Source organism: Enhydra lutris, unplaced genomic scaffold (assembly GCF_002288905.1).
Source record: "Enhydra lutris kenyoni isolate GAN:26980312 unplaced genomic scaffold, ASM228890v2 scaffoldscaffold18, whole genome shotgun sequence".
NCBI classification, from domain to species: Eukaryota; Metazoa; Chordata; class Mammalia; order Carnivora; family Mustelidae; genus Enhydra; species Enhydra lutris.
The window spans coordinates 33,265,068-33,285,847 of record NW_019154102.1 but is presented as its reverse complement, the minus strand read 5'-3'; the positions used below and the strand labels follow the sequence as shown (position 1 = coordinate 33,285,847).

General features: G+C 47.7%; 1 protein-coding gene across 1 annotated transcript; it reads right to left on the bottom strand.

Moving 5' to 3' along the window:
* Nucleotides 1-18,588: 18,588 nt before the first annotated feature.
* LOC111148051 (thymosin beta 10) lies at nt 18,589-19,607 on the bottom strand. The gene is made up of 3 exons (XM_022504424.1): nt 19,530-19,607; nt 19,139-19,253; nt 18,589-18,879 (listed from the first exon to the last, which is right to left on the bottom strand). Exons 2-3 carry the CDS (start codon nt 19,236-19,238, stop codon nt 18,845-18,847), a joined length of 135 nt encoding a protein of 44 aa, XP_022360132.1. The 5' UTR covers nt 19,239-19,253; nt 19,530-19,607; the 3' UTR covers nt 18,589-18,844.
* Nucleotides 19,608-20,780: the final 1,173 nt, after the last annotated feature.

The window sequence follows — 20,780 nt, the reverse complement described above, 5'->3', positions numbered from 1 at the left end:
TGAATGCTACTTGTGAATTCGAGAAGAATGTATAGTCTGCTGTTGTTGGATCAAGTGCTCTATAAATATCAATTAGATCCAGCTGATTGATGGTGCTGTTTGGTTTAGCTATATCCTTACGATTTCCTGCCTGATGGATCTGTCCGTCACTGAGAGAGAGGGCTGAGGTCTACACCAGTGGAGTTTTCTCAGCACGGTTCCATCAGTTTTTGTCTCCTGTATTTTAATTCTCTGTTGTTGCGTGCATACAGCTTAAGGATTGTTACATCCACTTGGAGAACTGACCTCTTTATTCTGATATTTTCCTGCTCTGAACTCTGCTTTGTCTAAAATTAATATAGCAATTCCAGCTTCCTTTTCAGTAGTGTTCGTGTGGTTTGTCTTTCTCCATCCTTCTACTTTTTTTTTTTGAAGATCTAATCAGCTTTATTAAATAATTCATGAGTTGAGCTAGATGGGCAGCATCCCATCTAGCAAGTAGAAAGGAGTTCCTCCATCCTTTTACTTTTCATCTGTCTGTGTCTTCCTATTTAAAGTGGATTTCTTGGGACGCCTGGGTGGCTCAGTGGGTTAAGCCGCTGCCTTCGGCTCAGGTCATGATCCCAGCGTCCTAGGATCGAGTCCCACATCGGGCTCCTTGCTCAGCAGGGAGCCTGCTTCTCCCTCTGCCTCTGCCTGCCACTCTATCTGATTGTGCTCACTCTCGTGCTCTCTCTCTCTCTCTCTCTCTCTCTGACAAATAAAATCTTTAAAAAAAAAAATAAAGTGGATTTCTTGTCCACAGCATATAACTGGGTCTCTTTAAATCACTGTGACCGTTTCTGTTTTTTAGTTGGTGTATTTAGACCATTCACATTTACACTGATTATTGATTGAGTTAGGTGAGTAACTACCTTGTTTGTAACATTTTCATTCATGACACTTGTTCTTTATTTTTTTTTTATTGTGGTAAAGTATGCTTAACATAAAATTTACCATTTTAACCATTTTTTAAAAGATTTTATTTAGTTAGTTAGTTTAGAGTTGGGGGTGGGAAGGAACAGAGGGAGGGGGACAAGCAGACTCTCAATGCAGAGCCTGATGCTAAGTTAGATCCCACAACTCTGAGATCATGACCTGAGCTTCAATTAAGAGTCGGATGCTTAACCGACAGCCATCCATTTTTTTTAACCGTTTTTATGGTACAGTTCAGTGGCATTAAGTAAACTCTCCATGCCATATAACCATCACCACTCTCTATTTCCAGAACTTTTCACAATTCCAAACAGAAAATCTGTACCCATTAAACAGTAACTCCCCATCCCCCCTCACCCTTGCCCTAGGGAGGCTCTATTCTACTTTTTGTCTCTATGCATTTGCCTACTCTAGGCACCTTATAGAAATGGAATTTTGAGGGGCTCCTGGGTGGCTAAGTCCATTAGGTGGCTGCCTTCAGGTCAGGTCATGATCTCAGGGTCCTGGGATTGAGTCCCACATGGGGGTCCCTGCTCAGCGGAGAGTCTGCTTCTCCTTCTCTCTCTGCCCCTTTCTCCTGCTCATACTTTCTCTCTTCAGATAAATAAAAGATCTTTTTTAAAAAAAGAAATGGAGGGCACCTGGGTGGCTCAGTGGGTTGAGCCACTGCCTTCGGCTCAGGTCATGCTCTCAGGGTCCTGGGATCGAGTCCGGCGTCGGGCTCTTTGCTCAGCGGGGAGCCTGCTTCCCTCTCTCCCTCTCCGCCTGCCTCTTTGTCTATTTGTGATCTCTCTCTGTCAAATAAATAAATAAAATCTTAAAAAAAAAAAAGAAATGGAATAATGATATTCATATTTTTGTGTCTGGTTTACTTAATACAACATTTTTAAGTGTCATCCATATTGTTGCATGCATCAGAATTTAATTCCTTTCTAAGGCTGAATAATAATCCATTTACAATGATATACACATTTTGTTTCTCTAGTCGTCTTATCTGTGGACCTTTGTTGTGTGGTAGAGGTCGCTTCCAGCTTTGGTGATTGTGCATAAACAATGCTGCTAAGAACATCCATGCACAAGTAGTCCCTGCTTTTCTTTTCTTCGTATCTTCCCTGCTTTTTCTGCCTTGTTTGGTTTTGAGTATTTAAAAAAACTTTTTTCTCCTTTTAGCATATCAGTTACATTTCTTTTTTTTTTTTTAAGATTTTATTTATTTATTTGACACCACCCAGGCGCCCCTCAGTTATATCTCTTGAAAAAACTCTTTTGAGTGGTTACCCTATAGTTTGCTAGAATGCATTGAAGCGTACTTTTAAGTCACTCTCTACCAGTTCACAAGTATCACAAATATTACCAAATACATGGCTGTGATTATAACTTTGAACAAGAATCTTAGAACAATTAGGAATAAGAAGAAAAAAAAACCCCTTTATTTCACCTTCATTTATTTCTTCTCTAATACTCTTCTTTATGTAGATCTGATTTTCTGATCCATATAATTTTCCTTCTCACTAAAGAACTTCTTTTAACATTTCTTGTTAAGATGAAGGGCAGGCCTGTAAATGACAAATTCTCTCAGAAGGGACAAAACCATCAGCCAGGGAGACCATGGCAAGGATCAGCAAACACAAATATTCCATTCCAAATATTACAATTAATTAAAGAAAATATCTGAGCCTTGTGGCATCTTGTCTTGCAAGCAGCATGGGGGAAGGTCACAGGTCCTGTCCTTTGCCCAAAAGGCCTTCAGACCTGCCTGCTGTCTGTCTCCTAGGGGTGCTCAGCCAGAAAGGCAATACGGAGGACTCATGTGCCTGTATTTGGGACACACACAACACTGTAACCACTCAAATCAGGCTCGTGTTGAGAGGTGCCCAATACAAGTGTGTGAGTGTGGGTGGAAAGGCAGCTTTGGGAAGGAGGAGAAGAGACGCACAGTAGACCCAGCTGAAACCTTGCAGGCTTCACTGACACCCTCTTTTCAGGCACAGGGAGCAGGTGGAAGGGCAGCACCCTGGAAGATAAGAGGCCTCCCCAGAGCCTGCACTTAATTCTGAAGTGGAGTCAAAGCAGGAGGAAGCTTCGTGAAGACTGTGAACAATGACGATTGGGAACTCAGAGACTGTCCTTTATTTTATTTTATTTTTTTTAAAGATTTTATTTATTTATTTGACAGACAGAGATCACAAATAGGCAGAGAGGCAGGCAGAGAGAGAGGAAGGGAAGCAGGCTCCCTGCTGAGCAGAGAGCCCGATGCGGGGCTCGATCCCAGGACCCTGGGATCATGACCTGAGCCGAAGGCAGCGGCTTTAACCCACTGAGCCACCCAGGCGCCCCAGAGACTGTCCTTTAAACACCCTGCCACCGCTGGGTCTGTAGGACTGAGCTCAAGGCCAAATCTCAGCATTCTTGGGCCCCTTCTGTCCCCCAGTGGTCAAATCAAAAGGGGACACAAAGGAGGACTTGGGGTCTCATTTCTCTGAGTGCCTCTGGGGCATCTGACCCACAGGACTCACTCTGATACCAAAGGACAGGACAAGAAGCTGCTCAGCACTTCTCAAGGAACACACACACACACCATCTGTGTGGGAGACAGTGCCAGAGCCAAGGCATGACCCCTCACAGCCATGAGTGCAGGACTGGTTTGGCTAGGTTTGGGAGAGCACGAGAGGAAGGCATTAGCTACGCTGGAACATGGAAGGGATCCCCTTTGAGCCTGGTCTCCAAGGAAGAGCAGCAGCCTGCCAGGAGGGAGGGAAGGGTATTCAGACAGAGAAATAACATGAGGTGGGGGGTGTGACTGGGGAAGAGAGGGGAGGTCAGCTCTGGCAGAAGAGGGAATGTTTTGTTTTTAAAGATTTTATTTATTTATTTGAGAGAGAAAGAGCATGAGTGTGTGTGGGGTAGATGACAGAGGGAGAGGGAGAAGCAGGCTCCCCACTGAGCAGGGGGCCCAATCTCAGGACCCTAGGATCATGACCCGAGCCAAGAGCAGTTGCTTAATTTACTGAGTGACCCAGGCGCCCCAAGCGGGAATGTGGGAATGTTTTGAATTTGTTGTTTCTGGTCTGATGCGGTAGGTATTCCACCACTCTCTGGCTTTTTTCTTTGATGCTCAAGATCATGAGACAGAGAACAAAATGCTATGGGTTCTAGTTCCCTGTGTTGCATAAATGGCCACCAGATGGCACTCTTCCCCCCTTCTAAGGTCTCTGGTCTTTGGCACCTGGAACCTGCTTATGGCTGCCTGCAGCCTGGTGGTTTGAGTGCCTGCATGGGGGAGGTCTCGTATACCTCTAAAACATCCAGTGCTTTCCTGAGAGGAGACAGAGTCAAAGAGAATGAAATCCTGAGCCAGGGAGAAAGAGGCAAATTTTTTCTTTTTTAATTTTTTTTTAAGATTGACATATGGAAGAGCAAGGGTACACAAGCAGGGAAAGCTGCCGGCAGAGGGAGAAGCAGGCTCCCCACTGAGCAGGGAGTCAGATGCAGGGCTCGATCCCAGGACCCTGAGATCATGACCCAAGGCAGACCCTTAACCAACTGGGCCACCCAGGCATTCCTTAACCCAGAGGGGACCAGCCGGTGTTGATCTGAAGCAAGGACAGGAAACCAGGACTGCAGGACTCTGTGCCCCTGGCATCTCTGGGCCAGGGCGGCAGCCTTTCCTGGAGAGCCTGGACCTCTCATGTCATCATGTAGTGACGATGGTTATGGGGGGAGCACCTCACCCCACACCATCCAACGGGGAGGACTGGAAGACTCCCGCTCCTGCCACTGGCTGGCATGTCTCCTCTCGGTAAGTTCCTGGCTGTGCTATGCAGAAGCAGCACCCTAGGCCCTTACAGGGTCAGAAACCCACATGCTTCGGGGGCCGGGGGAGCTGTGTATATGGGTGAAGCTGGGGAGTGGTGCGGCCAGCTGAGAGCACAAGCTCCTCCTGATGGCATTCCAATTCCAATTTTCTTTCTTTCTTTCTTTCTTTTTTTTCAAATTTTCTTAAAATACAGAGCGGGCTTAATAATGCCCACCTGCCGGCTACTTAGATCTAAAATGCCTGACCCGGGATAGAGTCCACACTCCCTGCCATGGCTCTGGGGACCCTTCCCAGCTACTCCCATCCTCCTTTTCCTCCCCATGTCCCATCCGCCCCCAGGCACTTTTGCTCTGTACCAAGCCCTTCTACAACCTGTGTCCAGGGCATAAGCCCTTCGTCCCGAAGGGCCTTTCTCCCCTTCCTCACCTCATTCAAGAACCAGCTCAGGTGTGGCCCTCCCCTCCGCCGAGTTGTGGGTACCTCCAAGGCCCGCACCATCAGGACCACAGAACCGCTTCACGCCATCGGGCGACTTCACTTTGGATTCGGCGAGAATGGCGCCCCTGGTGTTCGGGGAGCGAGGCAACGCCGCCGCAGGGCGAGGAGCTGGTACTCTGCGTGATTTAAGTTACGGGGGTCACGCCACTCTGTGCACACCTTCACGGAGAGCCACCAGATGGCGCCCGTCTATTCTTCTGGGGACTCCGCAATCACAAGCGGAGGGGGACTGCGCACACGTTTCTGGCACTCTTGCATCACAGCTTCTTTTTGTTCCATGGCCTCCGGAGCTCCCGAGTCCAGTAGTGGCCGGCTTGAGGTGCATTTCTACCCCATTCTGCCCCGCAGCTGATCCTGATCACCTTCCCACACGGGTGGTGTTGGCTCAAGAAGTTGCGAGTTGACTCATCAGACCCTCTCGTGAGGCTTGCGCTGTAAATAACAGCCCAATGCATCCCACTTGCCTGGCCCTGCCCGGGATCAGCCCGTGCCCCACCTGACTTGGGGAGGCCATGGACTTGGCCTGGGGTTCCGGTGGCCCAGAGTCCAGGAGAGTTTCTGGAAAGAGCCCCCTCAGCACCCTAAGCCCGTGTGCAGAAGAGGGGGAAGCTCCTCCAGGAGGAGCTAAGCCTTAGTGATAGGAACAGTGTTGGACCAAGACTATTCATCTGTCTTATTTCTATCCTTACTAGGGCCTCTAGATAATTAGTTTTGTTGTTGTTGTTGTTGTTGTTTTTTAAAGGGGCTGGGGCAGCAATCTAGTTGGAAGTGTGTGGCCTATGGGCTGGGGAATGAGGGAGGCAGCTACAGATCAGCTTTGTGCCTAGTAAGGATGCTGCTTTTGTAATTTAATAAAGCAGAGTATTTTCTAGAGATGTCTTAACTGCATTGACATGAAGATATTATAGGTGTTTATTTTATTTATGAGGTTGATGAAGACTGTAGTGAGAATTGCTGTTTCACTGTTAAATAATGTGTTGGCTGTTAGTATGAACCAGGTAGTTTTATATTCTTTTAAGAAGTAATTCATCTAGTATTAGTTTATTAAGAACTTTAAGAAATCAGATATAACTGTTCAAATTCATAAAGGCAGATTTTGGGGCTCATAGCAAGATAAATACACTTTTTTCTTTTTGCCAGTTAATGAGCTGAATTATGACAATAGATTTCCTGGTACTGAAATATCCTGGCATTGTTGTAATACACTTTAATTAGCAGCATTGTGTGGTACTATTTTAATGTACTTCCTGATTAAATTTGCTAGGATGTATTTTATTTAGAATTTTACAACAATATTCATAGGAGATTTTGTTTTCAGACTCTTTTTGGCTTTGCAAAATGTATTGGTAGACATATGTCCTTTTCTAGCTACTGAAACAAATTTTGAGGTGTTGAAGTTATTGCTTTCTTGCAGCTTTGAAAGAAATCATCTGTGAAACCATCTGGGCCTGGCACTCTACTAAGTTATAATGATGTGCGAAGTGTGTGTGTGTGTGTGTGTGTGTGTGTGTGCGCGCGCGCGCGCGCGCGCCCATGATGTTATTCGGTGCATAAAAGCTTGTGGATGTTTTAAAATAGTGATTGCCAATATTAAACAACACTCTTTGTTTACTGTTTTCTGACTTGAATTTTACTTTGTTTGATATTAACACCCTAAGTTTGCCTTTCTGAAAACTGATGTACCATTCTTGAAAAAAGATTGAAAATAGTTTTGACTAAGAGTCCTCCACAAGGATTTTTTTAAAAGATTTTATCAGAGAGAGAGAGAGAGAGAGAGGTGTGAGCTGGTGGGAGCAGCAGAGGTGGGGGGGGGATCTCAAGCTGACTCCACCCGGGGTGGGGCTCCATCTCATGACCCTAAGATCCCTACCTGACCTGAAACCAAGAGTTTGGCACTTAACCAACTGAGCTACTTAGGCGCCCCTTTGCAAGGATTTTTTTTTTTTTTAAGATTTAAAAAAAAAATGTATTTATTTGGGGCACCTGGGTGACTCAGTCGTTAAGTGTCTGCCTTCAGCTCAGGTCATGATCGAGGGTCCTGGGATCAAACCGCACATCACGCTCCCTGCCCTGCAGGAAGCCTGCTTCTCTCTCTCTCACTCCTCCTGCGTGTGTTCCCTCTCTCGCTGTGTCTCTCTGTCAAATAAATAAATAAAATCTTAAATTAAAAAAAAAAGTATTTGTTTGAGATAGAGAGCAAGAGAAAGAGCGTCAGCAGGGGGAGGGGCAGAGGAAGAGGGAGAAGCAGGCTTCCCGCTGAGCAGGGAGCCCGCACCCATCCAAGAAGGTGGATGCTTAACCAACTGAGCCACCCAGGCGCTCCCTTCCCTTCCCACACTGCAACAAAGATTTTTTTAAATAACATTTATATTTATATTAAAAACAACAACAACGAAACAACTCTCTGGTCTTATTTCTCTCATTCCGTGGGGTGCCTGTGTGGCTCAGTTGGTTGAGCATCTGCCTGCAGCTCAGGTTATGATCCCAGGGTCCTGGGATGGAGCCCTGCATCGGGTTTGCTGCTCAAGGGAGTGTCTGCTTCTCCCTCTCCCTCAGCCCCTCCTCACTGCTTGTGTTCTCTCTCTTTCTTGCTCTCAAATAACTAAATCTTTAAAAATAAATAAAACAATGTTTCCTTGTTTAGTCCTTTGTTTTCTCAAACAAGGTGTTTTCTTTGTTGCACATCACAGAAACTCCCTAAAATTCAGTGACTTGAATATCACAGAAGTTTTTTCGTCTTCCTCATGCAGAAGTCTGGAAGTAGGCAACCCACGCCTGACACAGAGGCTCTGAAGTTGAGGCTCAAAACTGAGGCTCCTCCCAGCTTTCTGCTCCGCTATCCCTCATATAGTTTCTATCTTTAGGGTCATTTCCTGGCCTTAGGTCAGGGTGAGAACCTGACTTCTGCATTCTGTGTTCCTCCCTGGAGACAAGGCCTCCTGGAATCCGGTACCTATCATCCTCAAAGGCACTGTGCTGCTTAATTTTTTTTTAAGATTTCATTTACTTGTCAGAGAAAGAGAGAGCTAGAGAGACCAAGCAGGAGGAGTGGCAGGCAGAGGGAGCAGGCTCCCCGCCGAGCAAGGAGCCCAATTCAGGACTCAATCCCAGGATCCTGGGATGGTGACCTGAGCCGAAGGCAGCCACTTAACTGACTGACCCACCCAGGTGCCCCTTTCTGTGCTGGTTAATTTTATATATCACCTTGGCTAGAGCATGATGCCCAGTTATCTGTCAAACACAGTCTTGCTGTGGAGGTATTTGGTATGCGATTAGCATTTACGATCACCTGACTTGAAATAAAAGGGATTACCCTCTGTTAAATGGGTGGACCTCACCTAATCAGTTGAAGGGCCTTAAAAGCAAAAAGTGAGGTTTCCTGGATTGGAAGGAATTCTGTCTTAAGATTGTAACCTAGGAGAACTGCTGAGTTTCCAGCCCGCTGACCTGCTATACAGATATTGGTCTTGGTAGGCCCTACAGTTGTGTGAGCCAGTTCCTTAAAAATGTCTTCTCTTTCTGTATGTACACACACGTATATAGATAGGTGGTGTGTGTGTGTGTGTGTGTGTGTGTGTGTGTGTGTCTGTGTCTTTAATCTCAGAGCCCTTGCCCCAGCCCTGATTTTTTTGGTAAGAACATTGGGAACACAGGCCATGATGACAAAGAAGTTAGGTGTTCTCTACCAGTTCCAAGTTCATCTACACCAAGGTAAGGCTCATGTAGTCTTCAGAAGCTAAGAGGTTAACATGAGGCCTTTATACGCCAGTTTAGTACATGACTGTGGTGAATAATGATGAGTCTGGGTGCTTAATATCCATTTACCGTGTTCTTAATAGCAGTCCTTAATTTTCATTTACAAATCCGCTCGAATTTTGCAACTTTGTACGGTGACAGATGGTAACAAGGCTGATTGTGGTGATCATTTCACAGTGTGTGCAAATATCAAATAATTATGTTGTATACTTGAAACTAATATATCATATGTCAATTATACTTCATCAAGAAAAATAAAGACATCTACTCCATCTCTACTTGATGTTCCTATGATTCTAGTGAGGCCCGCCCATCCTTTAACAACAGGCATAGCATATGACCTAGGTTTAAACCAAGCTGTGTCCTGGCCAGTGTGATTGGGTCAGGGAGGTGCACCTGACCTAATTCTGGCAGGTGAAACTTAGGTCCAGGCTTGTGTTTGAAGGGGATGAAGAGAGATTCTCTCTTTTCTGCTGTTCTCACACCCTGGGAGAATGTAGTCTTCGAGCTGTAGCAGCTGTCTTGTCACCATGAGTGGGGAGGCCAGCCCAAGAAGGAGAATGTGGAACTGAAAGGTGGAGAGAGAGAAACCAGGTCCCTGTGACATCATCTGACTATCTCCATCAGCCACCCCCCAAGCAAAACCTACTCCCTGGATCTCTCACTCACATGAGTAAATAAATCCTTTTTTTGCCTACAACAGGTCGGATACGAATTTTTAAATTAAAAAAACAAAGAATCCACGTGGTAGGATTCTGTACTCTACTGATTTTTTCCCCCCTAAGAACAAGCCAGATCAAATAACCTGGCATCTGAGTAGCAGGAAACAAAGTAAGGGACAGCTTGGCATGAGGTAACATTTGGACAAAAACAGTGACTCAAAGAACAGGTTTTTTTTAGCTACTGATGTCTCTGATGAAGATCTTAGGTCTGCGATGATGCAAGAGTGGAAGCTTTTTTTGGGCAGAATTGCCTTCCTAGAGAATGGGATTTCTCCACAATGTAGAAAAATTCTTAGCTGTGGGGTGGGTGCTTGACAAATGTAGATAGCATTCACGGGGCCAATAGGTTTTTGTTTTTGTTTTTAATCTTCTAATTAATAGCCGAGTCCTCTGATCTTATTGACTTCTATGAAACACATCAATAGAACATTACAGAGATGACGTGAATGCCAGGGACATTCAGAATAAATGCTGAAAACTGCCAGGACTGAGTCAACAGGGTCATCTCTTCATCTTAAGGGCTCAGTCTTTTGAATTTCACTGGAGAGATAAGAATTAAGCTTGGTACCTGTTTAGTTTTTAACCAGAATACAGTATCCCATGATCCTGTATTTTGTCATTAATCCAGGGTACCTGCCTATCTTACTTGTGAACGAATGAGGTCCAGGAGAATCGACTTTGTTTATCCTGAGCGACTACCTAGCCGGGGACCCGGTACTTAGCAGATGCTTAATAAATTGTGGTTGACTAAGTAGAGAAAGCAACAGTTCATTGAACAGCGAGAGCTTTTCCACTGTAGCTGTCCCTACCTAGTGTGTTGATTCTGGCCGGCCCTGCTGCTTTTTTCCATCACGAGTTCCATCCAGCCTCCCACCAGTGGCAGCTTCCCAGGTTCAGTCTGTGATGACTTGCAGAATCACCTTGCCCTTCCCCGGGCTCAGCGCCAGAGACACCCACTTCATCATGGCTTCATTTTATTGTCTCTCTGTACAATGTGTTGGCCATAAAACTAATTTATGATCCTGACTCGGGGACTGTAGAATCTCTCTCCAAAGCAGTACGGTGTCTTCCAGGGTGCTTTCTGGGAAGTACCCTGCTTATCGAGTTCCCCTCTAGAACCTGAGACACACAAATGAAGTCAACACAGACCAGTAAAAGTTTCTGTTTGTCTGTCAGAGTACAACTTCTGTAATTGCCCCCATCATCTGAAGTCTTGCTCGTTCTCCTTCTGCAAAGATCCAATTGTTACTTTGTTTTTTTTAAGATTTTTTACTTATTTATCTGACAGAGGGAGAGAGAGAGAGTGAGAGAGGGAACACAAACAAGGGGAATGCCAGAAGGAGAGGCAGGCTTCCTGCTGGTAAGGGACCATAGGCGAAGGCAGACGCTTAATGACTGAGCTGCCCAGGAGCCCCATTTTCAGAAGGCACCAAGTTGATGGTTAACTCTTGACAGCTTAAAATTCACAATATTTACACCACAGAAATCAGCAAATGCTATGAATCAGCTCTTACCTACCTCCACCCTGACTGATAGCTGGTGGGTAAACACTCACCAGCATCCCACCGTGGATGAACCGGCCTTCCCCTAACTTCGGTCCTCATTACTTCTTGCCTGGACATCCTCACAACCAGCATCTCTGCACCCAGACTTCCCACTGCAGAAGATCATTGTAGAGACTCCTGAATGAAAGTCAGGAAACCTAAATACAGATTTTTTTTTTAAGATTTTATTTATTTATTTGACAGACAGGGATCACAAGTAGACAGAGAAGCAAACAGAAAGAAGAAGGGAAGCAGGCTCCCCGTCGAGCAGAGAGCCCGATGCGGGACTCGATCGCAGGACCCTGAGACCAGGACCTGAGCCGAAGGCAGAGGCCTCAACCCACTGAGCCACCCAGGTGCCCCCTAAATACAGATTTCTTAAGTATAAGAAACATGTACTTCACATAACAAAATATTCGAAGATAAGGCACTTTCAAGAAACCTCAGCATCTCAAGAGCTCATTATATACACAGATTCTTTTTATTTTTCCACGTTGCCACTCTCTGTGTGTTGCATTTCCCTTCACGGCTTCAAGAGAACTGTCATGGTTCGAGAGGGCATCACATCCTCACACAAGGGCCTGTAATGCTTTTTCTTATGTCCTTCTCAAGGAGCAATTTTGTCTTCCTAGAAATCCCACAGCAGGCTTTCTCGTGGGTCTCCTTGACCAGAATTGCAACCCATATCTATTCTTTTCTTTTTTTTTTTTTAAAGGTTTTATTTATTTATTTGGCAGAGAGAGACACAGCAAGAGAGGGAACACAACCAGGGGAGTGGGAGAGGGAGAAGCAGGCTTCCTACTGAGCAGGGAGCCTGATGGGAGGCTGGATCCCAGGACCCTGGGCTTGTGACCTGAGCTGAAGGCAGCCACTCAACCGACTAAGCCACCCAGGTGCCCCTCAACCCATATCTATTCTTAAGTCAATCATTGTAAGGGTAATAATAAAATTACCACAATTGGGTCAGACTGCTAATTTCCAACCATTTAGAACCAACATCTCCTTTTGCATCAAATATTTCATAACACTCCTCGTTCCCAAAGTGGAAATTAAAGATAATATAATCTACCCTCACACATACTTTCAAAACAATATCAATACAGGCCCATATTGGAATATAAAGGTGAAATAGAGTTTACAAAAAATTTTATATATGCATTTCAGTCTCTATGGTGAATTGTATTATCATGACTCCCAGTTACTTCCTGCCTTCCCTGTGACAGAATTATACATACCAACCTGCTAGCATGTGACTCGTGGTGCCTCACTCAATTGATGTCAGGCCTGGGGGGCCTGGGTGGCTCAGTTGTCAGGCGTCTGCCTTCGGCTAAGGTCATGATGATGTCAGGCTTGCTTTATGATTTACTTTGGTCAATGGAATGTGAATGGAAGGGCCACATCCAGAAGAGCTTGAAAAGCCATTGTATGGCTCTGCATTCCTCTTTTTTTTTTTCTTCAGAGATAGTGACAGACGGGGTATAGCTCAGTGGTAGAGCATTTGACGGCAGAGATAGTGACAGAGATAGTGAGAGACAGCAGGAGCAGGGAGGAGTGGGAGAAGCAGGCTCCCCGCTGAGCAGGGAGCCCCATGTGAGGCTCCATCCCAGGAGCCTGGGATCCTGACCTGAGGCAAGTGCTTAACCAACTGAGTCACCCAGGTGCCCCCTATGTGACTTTTTAAAAAGACTCTTCATTGTTGTATGACATGCATATGGAAAAATGCACAGGTCACAAGTATACAGCTCGAAAAAATAAAAAATTTAAAAACGAGTGTACAGTTTGATGAACCTTTACCAACTGAACACATCCTAGTGCCTAGGATAGTCATTACCTGTCCTAACTTCTCACAGCATGTATAGGTTTTGCCTACTTTTGAACTCTGTCTAAATGGTCTTGGAAATGGATTACTGCACATTTGTATCGATGAAATCTCTCATTATAATAATGTGAATCTAGCAAAACTGAATTCTGCACCAATTTAGTATACATTGCATTTTCCAGGAATACAACTAGCCTGTAAATGTAAACTGAAGGATGCTCGTTTTGTTTTTTAACTCCGAGCTTTCCCAAGCGTTCGTGGCACTGACTGCGATATTTTTCTTGGCTTCTGAATTGTTGACACAATGCAATTGTATCAGTGCTCATTGGAAGCTGCTAGATTCATGGGTAGGCTGTGTGTAGGTCCAAACAAGCATCAAGTACAAACTGTTTCTTTAGCTGTAGGATATCGCTGTGCCATATTGTATTCTCCCTCTCCCTCTGCTGCTCTCTCTGTCAAATAAATAAATAAAATCTTAAAAGAAAAAAAAAGTCATGTAGGGCACAGCACAAATCTTTGATGTGTGGAATTGTCCCGTGCCTTGCCAGATGTCTATTATTCCTGACCCCCTCCCCTTTCTTCTTTAAAAAAAAAAGAAAAAAAAAGTTTTTATTTAAGACAGAGAGACAGAGCACAAGCAGAGGAAGCTACAGGCAGAGGGAGAAGCAGGCTCCTCGCTGAGCAAGGAGTCCAATGTGGGACTCGATCCCAGGACCCCGAGATCATGACCTAAGCCAAAGGCAGACACTCAACCGACTGAGCCACCCAGATGTCCCTATTCCTGACCCCTTTTATGAACTGTCTATAGTGTTCCCTAATCATTATGATAGCAAACTGCAACCAAACACCCTCAGAAATTTCTATAATGCTCAACCTCTAGGTGCCTCATGTTTATACTAATCAAACTTTGCTCCTGGGGCTGACTCCTTGAAGCTTGTCACCTGCTTCAGATATAAATAAAATTGGGCTGCCATAGGGCACTTGGGTGGCCCAGTTGGTTGGGCGTCTGCCTGCCTTCAGCTCAGGTCATGATCCCAGGGTCCTGGGATGGAGCCCCACGGCAGGCTTCCTGCTCAGCAGGAAGCCTGCTTCTCCTTCTTGCCACTCCCCCTGCTGTGCTTTCCTGTGCTTTCTCTGTCAAATAAATAAATAAAATCTTTAAAAAAAAACTGGGCTGCCATGTGCCAGGAAAGGAGGGATGGTTTGTGGTGCTGATGGTGGTTGGTTAGATAATCGTCCATGTCGGTCACAACATCCTTCACATACTATCAAATACACCTCAGATCACTTTGTCTCAGCCTCTACAATCTGCAAAGGCTCTCAACTGTCTATGGGAATAAAACACTCAAAGTACCTTTCTAGGCTAATTGTGAGGCTTCTGTTTTCACCAAACCCTTCCCTCTGCCTCCATGGAACAGGGCATCACTGTGCATCACTCCACTCTCACTCCTCAAGCTCTTCAAATGCTTCTTTTTCCGTGAAGGAGCCTCCTGCCCAGAATGCCCACTCCTTCGCACACCCTCTTTCTAGTATTTCCTTCATTTTGCCTTTTGTACAGTTGGCTGGCTCCCATCTTGTGACATTTCTGCTGGCCTCGTCCAGTGATAGACCCCCCGCTGGTTGCTCAGAAAGGCACGCTGAATTAAACTGAATCAGAACACAGTCTCTGTATTTCGCTGACATCAGCAGTCCAGTACCTAAAATCTTTTTACTGGTTGAGACTCATCATTGCTATCGGTCTGGATAACATACGGCTTCCCATCAATAGCCTCGACTGTGAATCACTTGCATTCCCACTCCTAAAAGGAGTGTCTCCTGAACCTGGCTCTGGGAGGAAAATGAAGATGTTTGGCTGTCTTGCACCACGGTAACTTGTAGGCATCAGGCATGGGCTCTGTCTATGCCCAGTAGCACGGATATTAAGACTGTGGTGGGGCCTGGGAGAGGCGAGCCTTTAGCGTAGCCAAGATGGAGTAGTTGAGGCCAGGTGATGTTTCAGCTATAATTCAATAAGTATTTATTGAGCATGAATTATGTGCTGGCTTCAATTAATAAGAATCCTTCCCCATTCAGTCTAGCCAAGTAGAGCTGCGTGTGTCCAGGTACCAACAGAGAGGTACAGATAGGAGCTGAGAGGAGAAAGAGAATGTCTTTGGCTGGGAAATCCAGGAGGGCTAATCAGAGAAAGTGGTGATTAGCATGGCCTTGTAGGATGGCTAATATGTGGCTAATTAGAAAAGAGACAAAGCAGGGGAAATAGTCAAGGAAGCTTGTTTATACAATTTTCAGCTCTTCTCTGAATTAATAGTATATGGCCTTAAAATCTGGGAATCCTTAGCTTTTCATAGGATTAAAAAAACTGGGGTACCTGGGTGGCTCAGTCAGTTAAGCAGCTGCCTTAGGCTCAGGTCATGATCCCAGGGTTCTGCGATGGAGTCCAGCATCAGGCTCTCTGCTCAGCTGGGAACCTGCTTCTCCCTCTCTCCCTGCCTGTCATTTTGCCTGCTTGTGCTCTCTCTCTCTCTCTGTCAAATAAATAAAATCTTAAAAGAAAAAAATCTTCCAATTTTAGCTTCAGAGCAAGCCTCATTTGGATTGGACTAGTAATTGGTTCCTGAATTGTCAGAAAGGAGGGAATGGGTAGAAACCAGCAATTCACAAGGGTATCAGTATTCACGGGTGGCAAGGCATAGAAATGAGAGGACAAGAGGGCCTGGGGTGCCTCAGTGTTCTCTGATACCCCACCTCCAGGTTCTGGGGCTGTCCCTCCTATGATGACTCTGTGATCTCAGGGGATCCATCACTGGGAGAGAGGTGGGGCCTAGGAAGGTGGGCCTTTCTGCCAATACTTGGCCTTTTTTTTTTTTTTTTTAATTTTTTTTTTAAGATTTTATTTATTTATTTGACACACAGAGATCACAGGTAGAAAGGCAGGCAGAGAGAGAGAGGAGGAAGCTCCCTGCTGAGCAGAGAGCCCAATGCGGGGCTTGATCCTAGGACCCTGAGATCATGACCTGAGCCAAAGGCAGAGGCTTAACCCACTGAGCCACTCAGGCGCCCCAATACTTGGCCTTTTTGGTCTTAACATTCAGGCCCCAGGATGTCTAGCTGTGTGCACTGGTGTGCAGCTGGGGAGCTGAGATGTGTCGGGGAAGGCAGCCTTGCCTTATAAACTGATTCTGTGTTTAAGACTTCTGAAACCGGAAGTGACCTCCCTCTCCTGTTCGCATTTCCTTTCCCCACCTTGCTGTGGCCCCATCTCATCAGCTCAGTGTCTTAGGGTGGAAAAGCAAAAACGCCCTAAGGCTCCTTTTGATTCGTGTCTTAAATTCTTCGGAAGAGCAAGGCAGTCATCAGCCCCGCACAGCTTAAGAATCTTTAAGAATTGTAAGGATTTCTTGGGGAGGGGGTGGGAAGGTCATGGGAATCTTCTGAGAGTAAGGGCGCCCTGGGAAATGGGGTTCTGGAACTGCTCTCCAGGGTGAGCTCGCTGGGGTCTGGGAGTCTGTGGGACCTAAAGGAAGGGCGAATGCGATTTGTGTCCCAGATGGGGCCCCAGAGAGGCCTTAGGTGTGGCTGCCGAGACAGGATTCTTTGTGCCCCTGAGAGCTCATGGAGCTCCAGAGGTGGAAGGTGCCTGGGGGGAGGGGGGGGAAAGGAACCGCCTTTTAGCAACCAACCTTGTCAAGTACTTCAAATAGACCTCCTCCGTTTCCTGCCTTCTCACACCCATCTCCCCGCTGCTTCCTTACTCCACTCCAGCTTCTTGCTCTTCCTCAGATCGCCCAGCACACTCTTATCTTAAGGCCCCTGCATTTGTGTTCCCCTTTCTGGAACCTCTTGTCTTATCCAGAGGCCTCCCTTGACTGCCCTGTTGAAAGCTGCAATGGCGCTTCCACTCCCTCTCCCATCCCAGCACACTCCTCCCCCACCCAGCCTTTTCGTCAGAGCCCTTTTCACCAGCAGACCTAGTGTGTTCCTGTCGGAAGGCAGCAGAGATTTCTTCTGTTCTCTTTTCTTTAACCTCCCAAAAATAGACCCAATAGGGTCAATTATGCTCAAGCAGTAAAGGCTCATGAAATCTCATGAAACATTTGCCACAACAGATGTTCCAAACCTTGGGTTATGGAATCCCCAAAAGCACACCCTTGGTCCCAAATTCTGGCTCCAGTACTCACTGGCTGTGTGACTTTGGCAAATCCCTAGTCTCTTTGACCTTAGCTTCCCCATCTGTAAAATGGGTAATTACTGTCTTAATAGGGTTTCTGAGAACTAAAAATCCTAACACAATGCAGGGCTCACAGCAGCCAGTGAATAGCCAGTAAATAACATCCATCACAGGGAGGCAGGGGGGGGGGAATGGCCCTAATGTGTTTCTCTTCCTTATCCCACCACTCCGATGACCCCACCCCCACCCCAGGTACACTCACCCTCCACAGCACAGGTCTGACAGTCACTCCTTTGTGCAAAATGGGCATTGGCTCCCTCAACCTAGGTGTCCCTGCTCTGGTCTGCTGTGGCTGCCTGTCTCACCCACCAGAATTTTAAATTCCCATGGACAGAGATCACACCTCATTCAAATTACTTGCCCTCGCCCAGTGTCCAGCCCCTTATGGTCAGACAAAAATGTGGGACTAATCACTAAGCAATGTGTCCTCACCTCTTTTTAGCAGAAAACCACCCCAGGAATCCTAAGCCGGTTTTTCTTTTGTTCCAGAATGCCCTGCAGCCTCCCCATCTCCTATCCACTACTCCCCTCGGGGTTAGTTCCCCTCTTCTCAGGGGTCTAAAGGGTGTGACCCTGTTTGGCTCAGCTGCCAGCCCCAGCCCTCCCTCCACACACCCACCCCTCTTACTGCTCCCGGCACTGGAGGCTGCTCAGCCCAGTACTCCCTCTAACGGCTGGCTTTTGTGGAAGATTCTGCACTAGGGTTGAAAGACAAAAAAGCTAGGCTGTCCCCCCACCCCCACCCCCAAGCTCCTCCAGCTCTGATGTTCCCGCTGTGGTTTCCCCTGGATCCGGCCTTTGTTTTCCTTTTTTAAGTTCCAAGAAAGCCTCCAGGAGACTTTTGTGACCTCACCCAATTTCCAACATTCCATATTTAGTCTCTTACCCCTTTCTTCTCAGTCTTTGAAACACTGCTTTCTTATCGGGTGTAAATCAGAACTATGAGGCCAGAGAAACGCGGGACTGTAAAAGCTGATCAAAAACAGATCTTGCTCCCCTGAAAAAGCGTCTTCCCGAGCTTCCAGGAATGACAAAGTGAGGTCACATTTTACATGGGTAAGCAAGAGCTCAGCAACAAATAACCCACAAAATCTCATGCAGAAGCAGGTAAAATCGAAATTATAAATGGTCCCTCCGAACCCGCCGTTGGGCGACCCCCTCCCGCTCTGCTGCAGCACTGTCTCCAACGCGTGGGCCTTTGCTGCAGCGACACTGCCCACGCGTTCCCAACTAAGACTCAGACCACGCCAGCCGTGCCACGAGGTGTGTTTTATTTTCATGAAACATACAAATAATTTGCTATAATATCCCAGGGCAAACCGGAGAATTTGGCAGTCCGATTGGGGGGGGTCCCCTCAGAGACCCGCAGGCCGGTGGCGTCGGCACGGAGTGCCCGGGTTCACAGTGCAGCTTGTCGCTCGTGTCCATCTTGCAGGTGGCTTTTCTTCCTCCACATCACGACTGGGGTGTCTCGAAGATGACGGGGACGGGGAATCCTCCGGGTTCTTAGGAAATTTCACTCCGCTTCTCCTGCTCAATGGCTGTGGGGAGCAGGAAGCAGACACTGGAGGATGAGGACACCTTGCAACCCCCCCCCAAGCCGAGGGACCCACGAGGTCTGGGTCTTGAGGCGGCGGCTTGGGGCTGGAGAGACACGCGCTTCGTGGAACGGAAAAGGGGCCGGGGCCGCCGGGATCCGGCGCCTCGGTCAGGTGGGGGTGGGGGTGGGTTCTCGGAAAAGGCGGGGGGGGGAGGGCTGGGCTGGGGGGCACGCGGACCTGGAGCCGGGGGTGCACTCACTCTCTTTGGTCGGCAGGGTGTTCTTCTCCTGCGTCTCCGTTTTCTTCAGCTTGGCCTTATCGAAGCTGGCGATTTCCCCCATGTCCGGCTTGTCTGCCATTTTCTTAAAGCGATCCTAGTGGGTAAAGCAGGGCGGTTGGCCTGCGGCCGGGGCCAGCGTCCCCTCGGCCTCTCCGCCGACGCCTCTCGACGTGGCACTCGGACGGGGCGTTCCCTGCACCAACAGGCCGAGAATCTGGGCGCGTCCCGCACCCCGCTCCTAGCCCCAGGGCGTGGCCCAGCGGCCGGCCGTCCCGTAGGGGAAGGGCTCCTGTTGCGGCGGCCCCGCGCCGGTCAGGGACACCTGCTCCAACCCCACCCGGATGGGGCCCCCGCCCTAGGCAGTGCTCACCGTGGAGTTCCGCTCTGAGCCCAACGCCTGGTACTCCCACTCGCGTTGCTGCAGCAAGAGACAAAAGAGCGGCGCCCGCCCCTCGCCTTATATACGCCGCGCCCCGCCCCGCCCCTCGCCCGCCGCAGCCGGGGCGGCGCTGGAAGGCGATGGGCGGGGGCGGCGCGGGCCTCTCGCTTCCCCGCCGCGCCCTCCGCTGGGCTGCCTCGCAGTCTGGGCGCGGCTCTTCCTGTGCAAGGGGAGTGGGCGGGGGAACCCAGCTCCCCACCGCCTCCAGCTCGCCGAGACCCTGCAGTGGAGACGGCACTGGCCGTTGGGCGCGGAGCCCTCTCTTAGAGTTTGGGGCAGCGCTCCTCTCCGGGGGAATCTGCCGCTCTCTTCCAGAATGGGCGTGGGGGCCGGCGGGGGAGGGGTATGTGGCGTGTCTGTGTAGTATGCAGTTGTAGGTGTGGATGAATGTGCGGCCTGGCGCGCGTGTTCTGCAGTAATCCCTGCACGAAAGAATCCCCCCCCATCCTTGTGCATTTCCCATGTCTCATGCTTTTGCGTCCCCCTAACTCCCCAACTCCCCTTTTCCTCTCTTTGGGAACGCTGAGCCCTTCGTAGTCTCTCGCACGCACTAAAAGAATCCTAGCCGAGGCTTCCTAGTGATCAAGGGACAGGGGAAACCGATTTCCTCTGCTCTTTGCTCAGATTGGGGCTGGTTGCCTTCTCGTCGTCTGCTTTACTGAGCTGGGCGGCTCTTGCAGGAGCGGTGGCGGGTGTTCTTATATCCTGGTTACAAGCATTGTCTGAAAGGCGGTGGTGGGAGCCAACAGTCCTAGAAGGCTCTCGTCTCCTCACAGCGCTCCAGGAACACTGTGTCCAAGGGTGTGGTTTTCCTCCTTGAAGTTAACCTTGAAGATATACCTGGAAACGCTATTTTCCTTATTAACCCTTACAGGAGTGGTGTAATGCGATTGCTCATATCCTTTTTAGAAAAGTTGTATTTTCATTTGTATTATCCAAAAATGTGTAGATAGTAACTTCCATAAATTAACAACCCCAGGAGGTGAAGCTGGTGGTGGTTTTGTTTGTTCAGAACTTTCCTTTTTCAAGTGTCAAGGGGTATTATTAGCAAGCTCTGTTAAAGTGGGATTTGGTGGAAACGTCCTAAATCCTGTTCAAGCCTTCCTGATTTTATCTGCTTTTCTCACATTCCCTCAGTGTGTTTGGAACAGAAGGGAGAGGATTTAGGCTTATTAATGTGAC

Excerpts from the sequence above, each read along its gene's own strand:
- LOC111148051 (XM_022504424.1), bottom strand. The coding sequence starts at position 19,238 with ATGGCAGACAAGCCGGACATGGGGGAAATCGCCAGCTTCGATAAGGCC. Across the intron at positions 18,880-19,138 it reads CACCCTGCCGACCAAAGAGA|CCATTGAGCAGGAGAAGCGG; the intron begins GTGAGTGCACCC and ends TGCTCCCCACAG.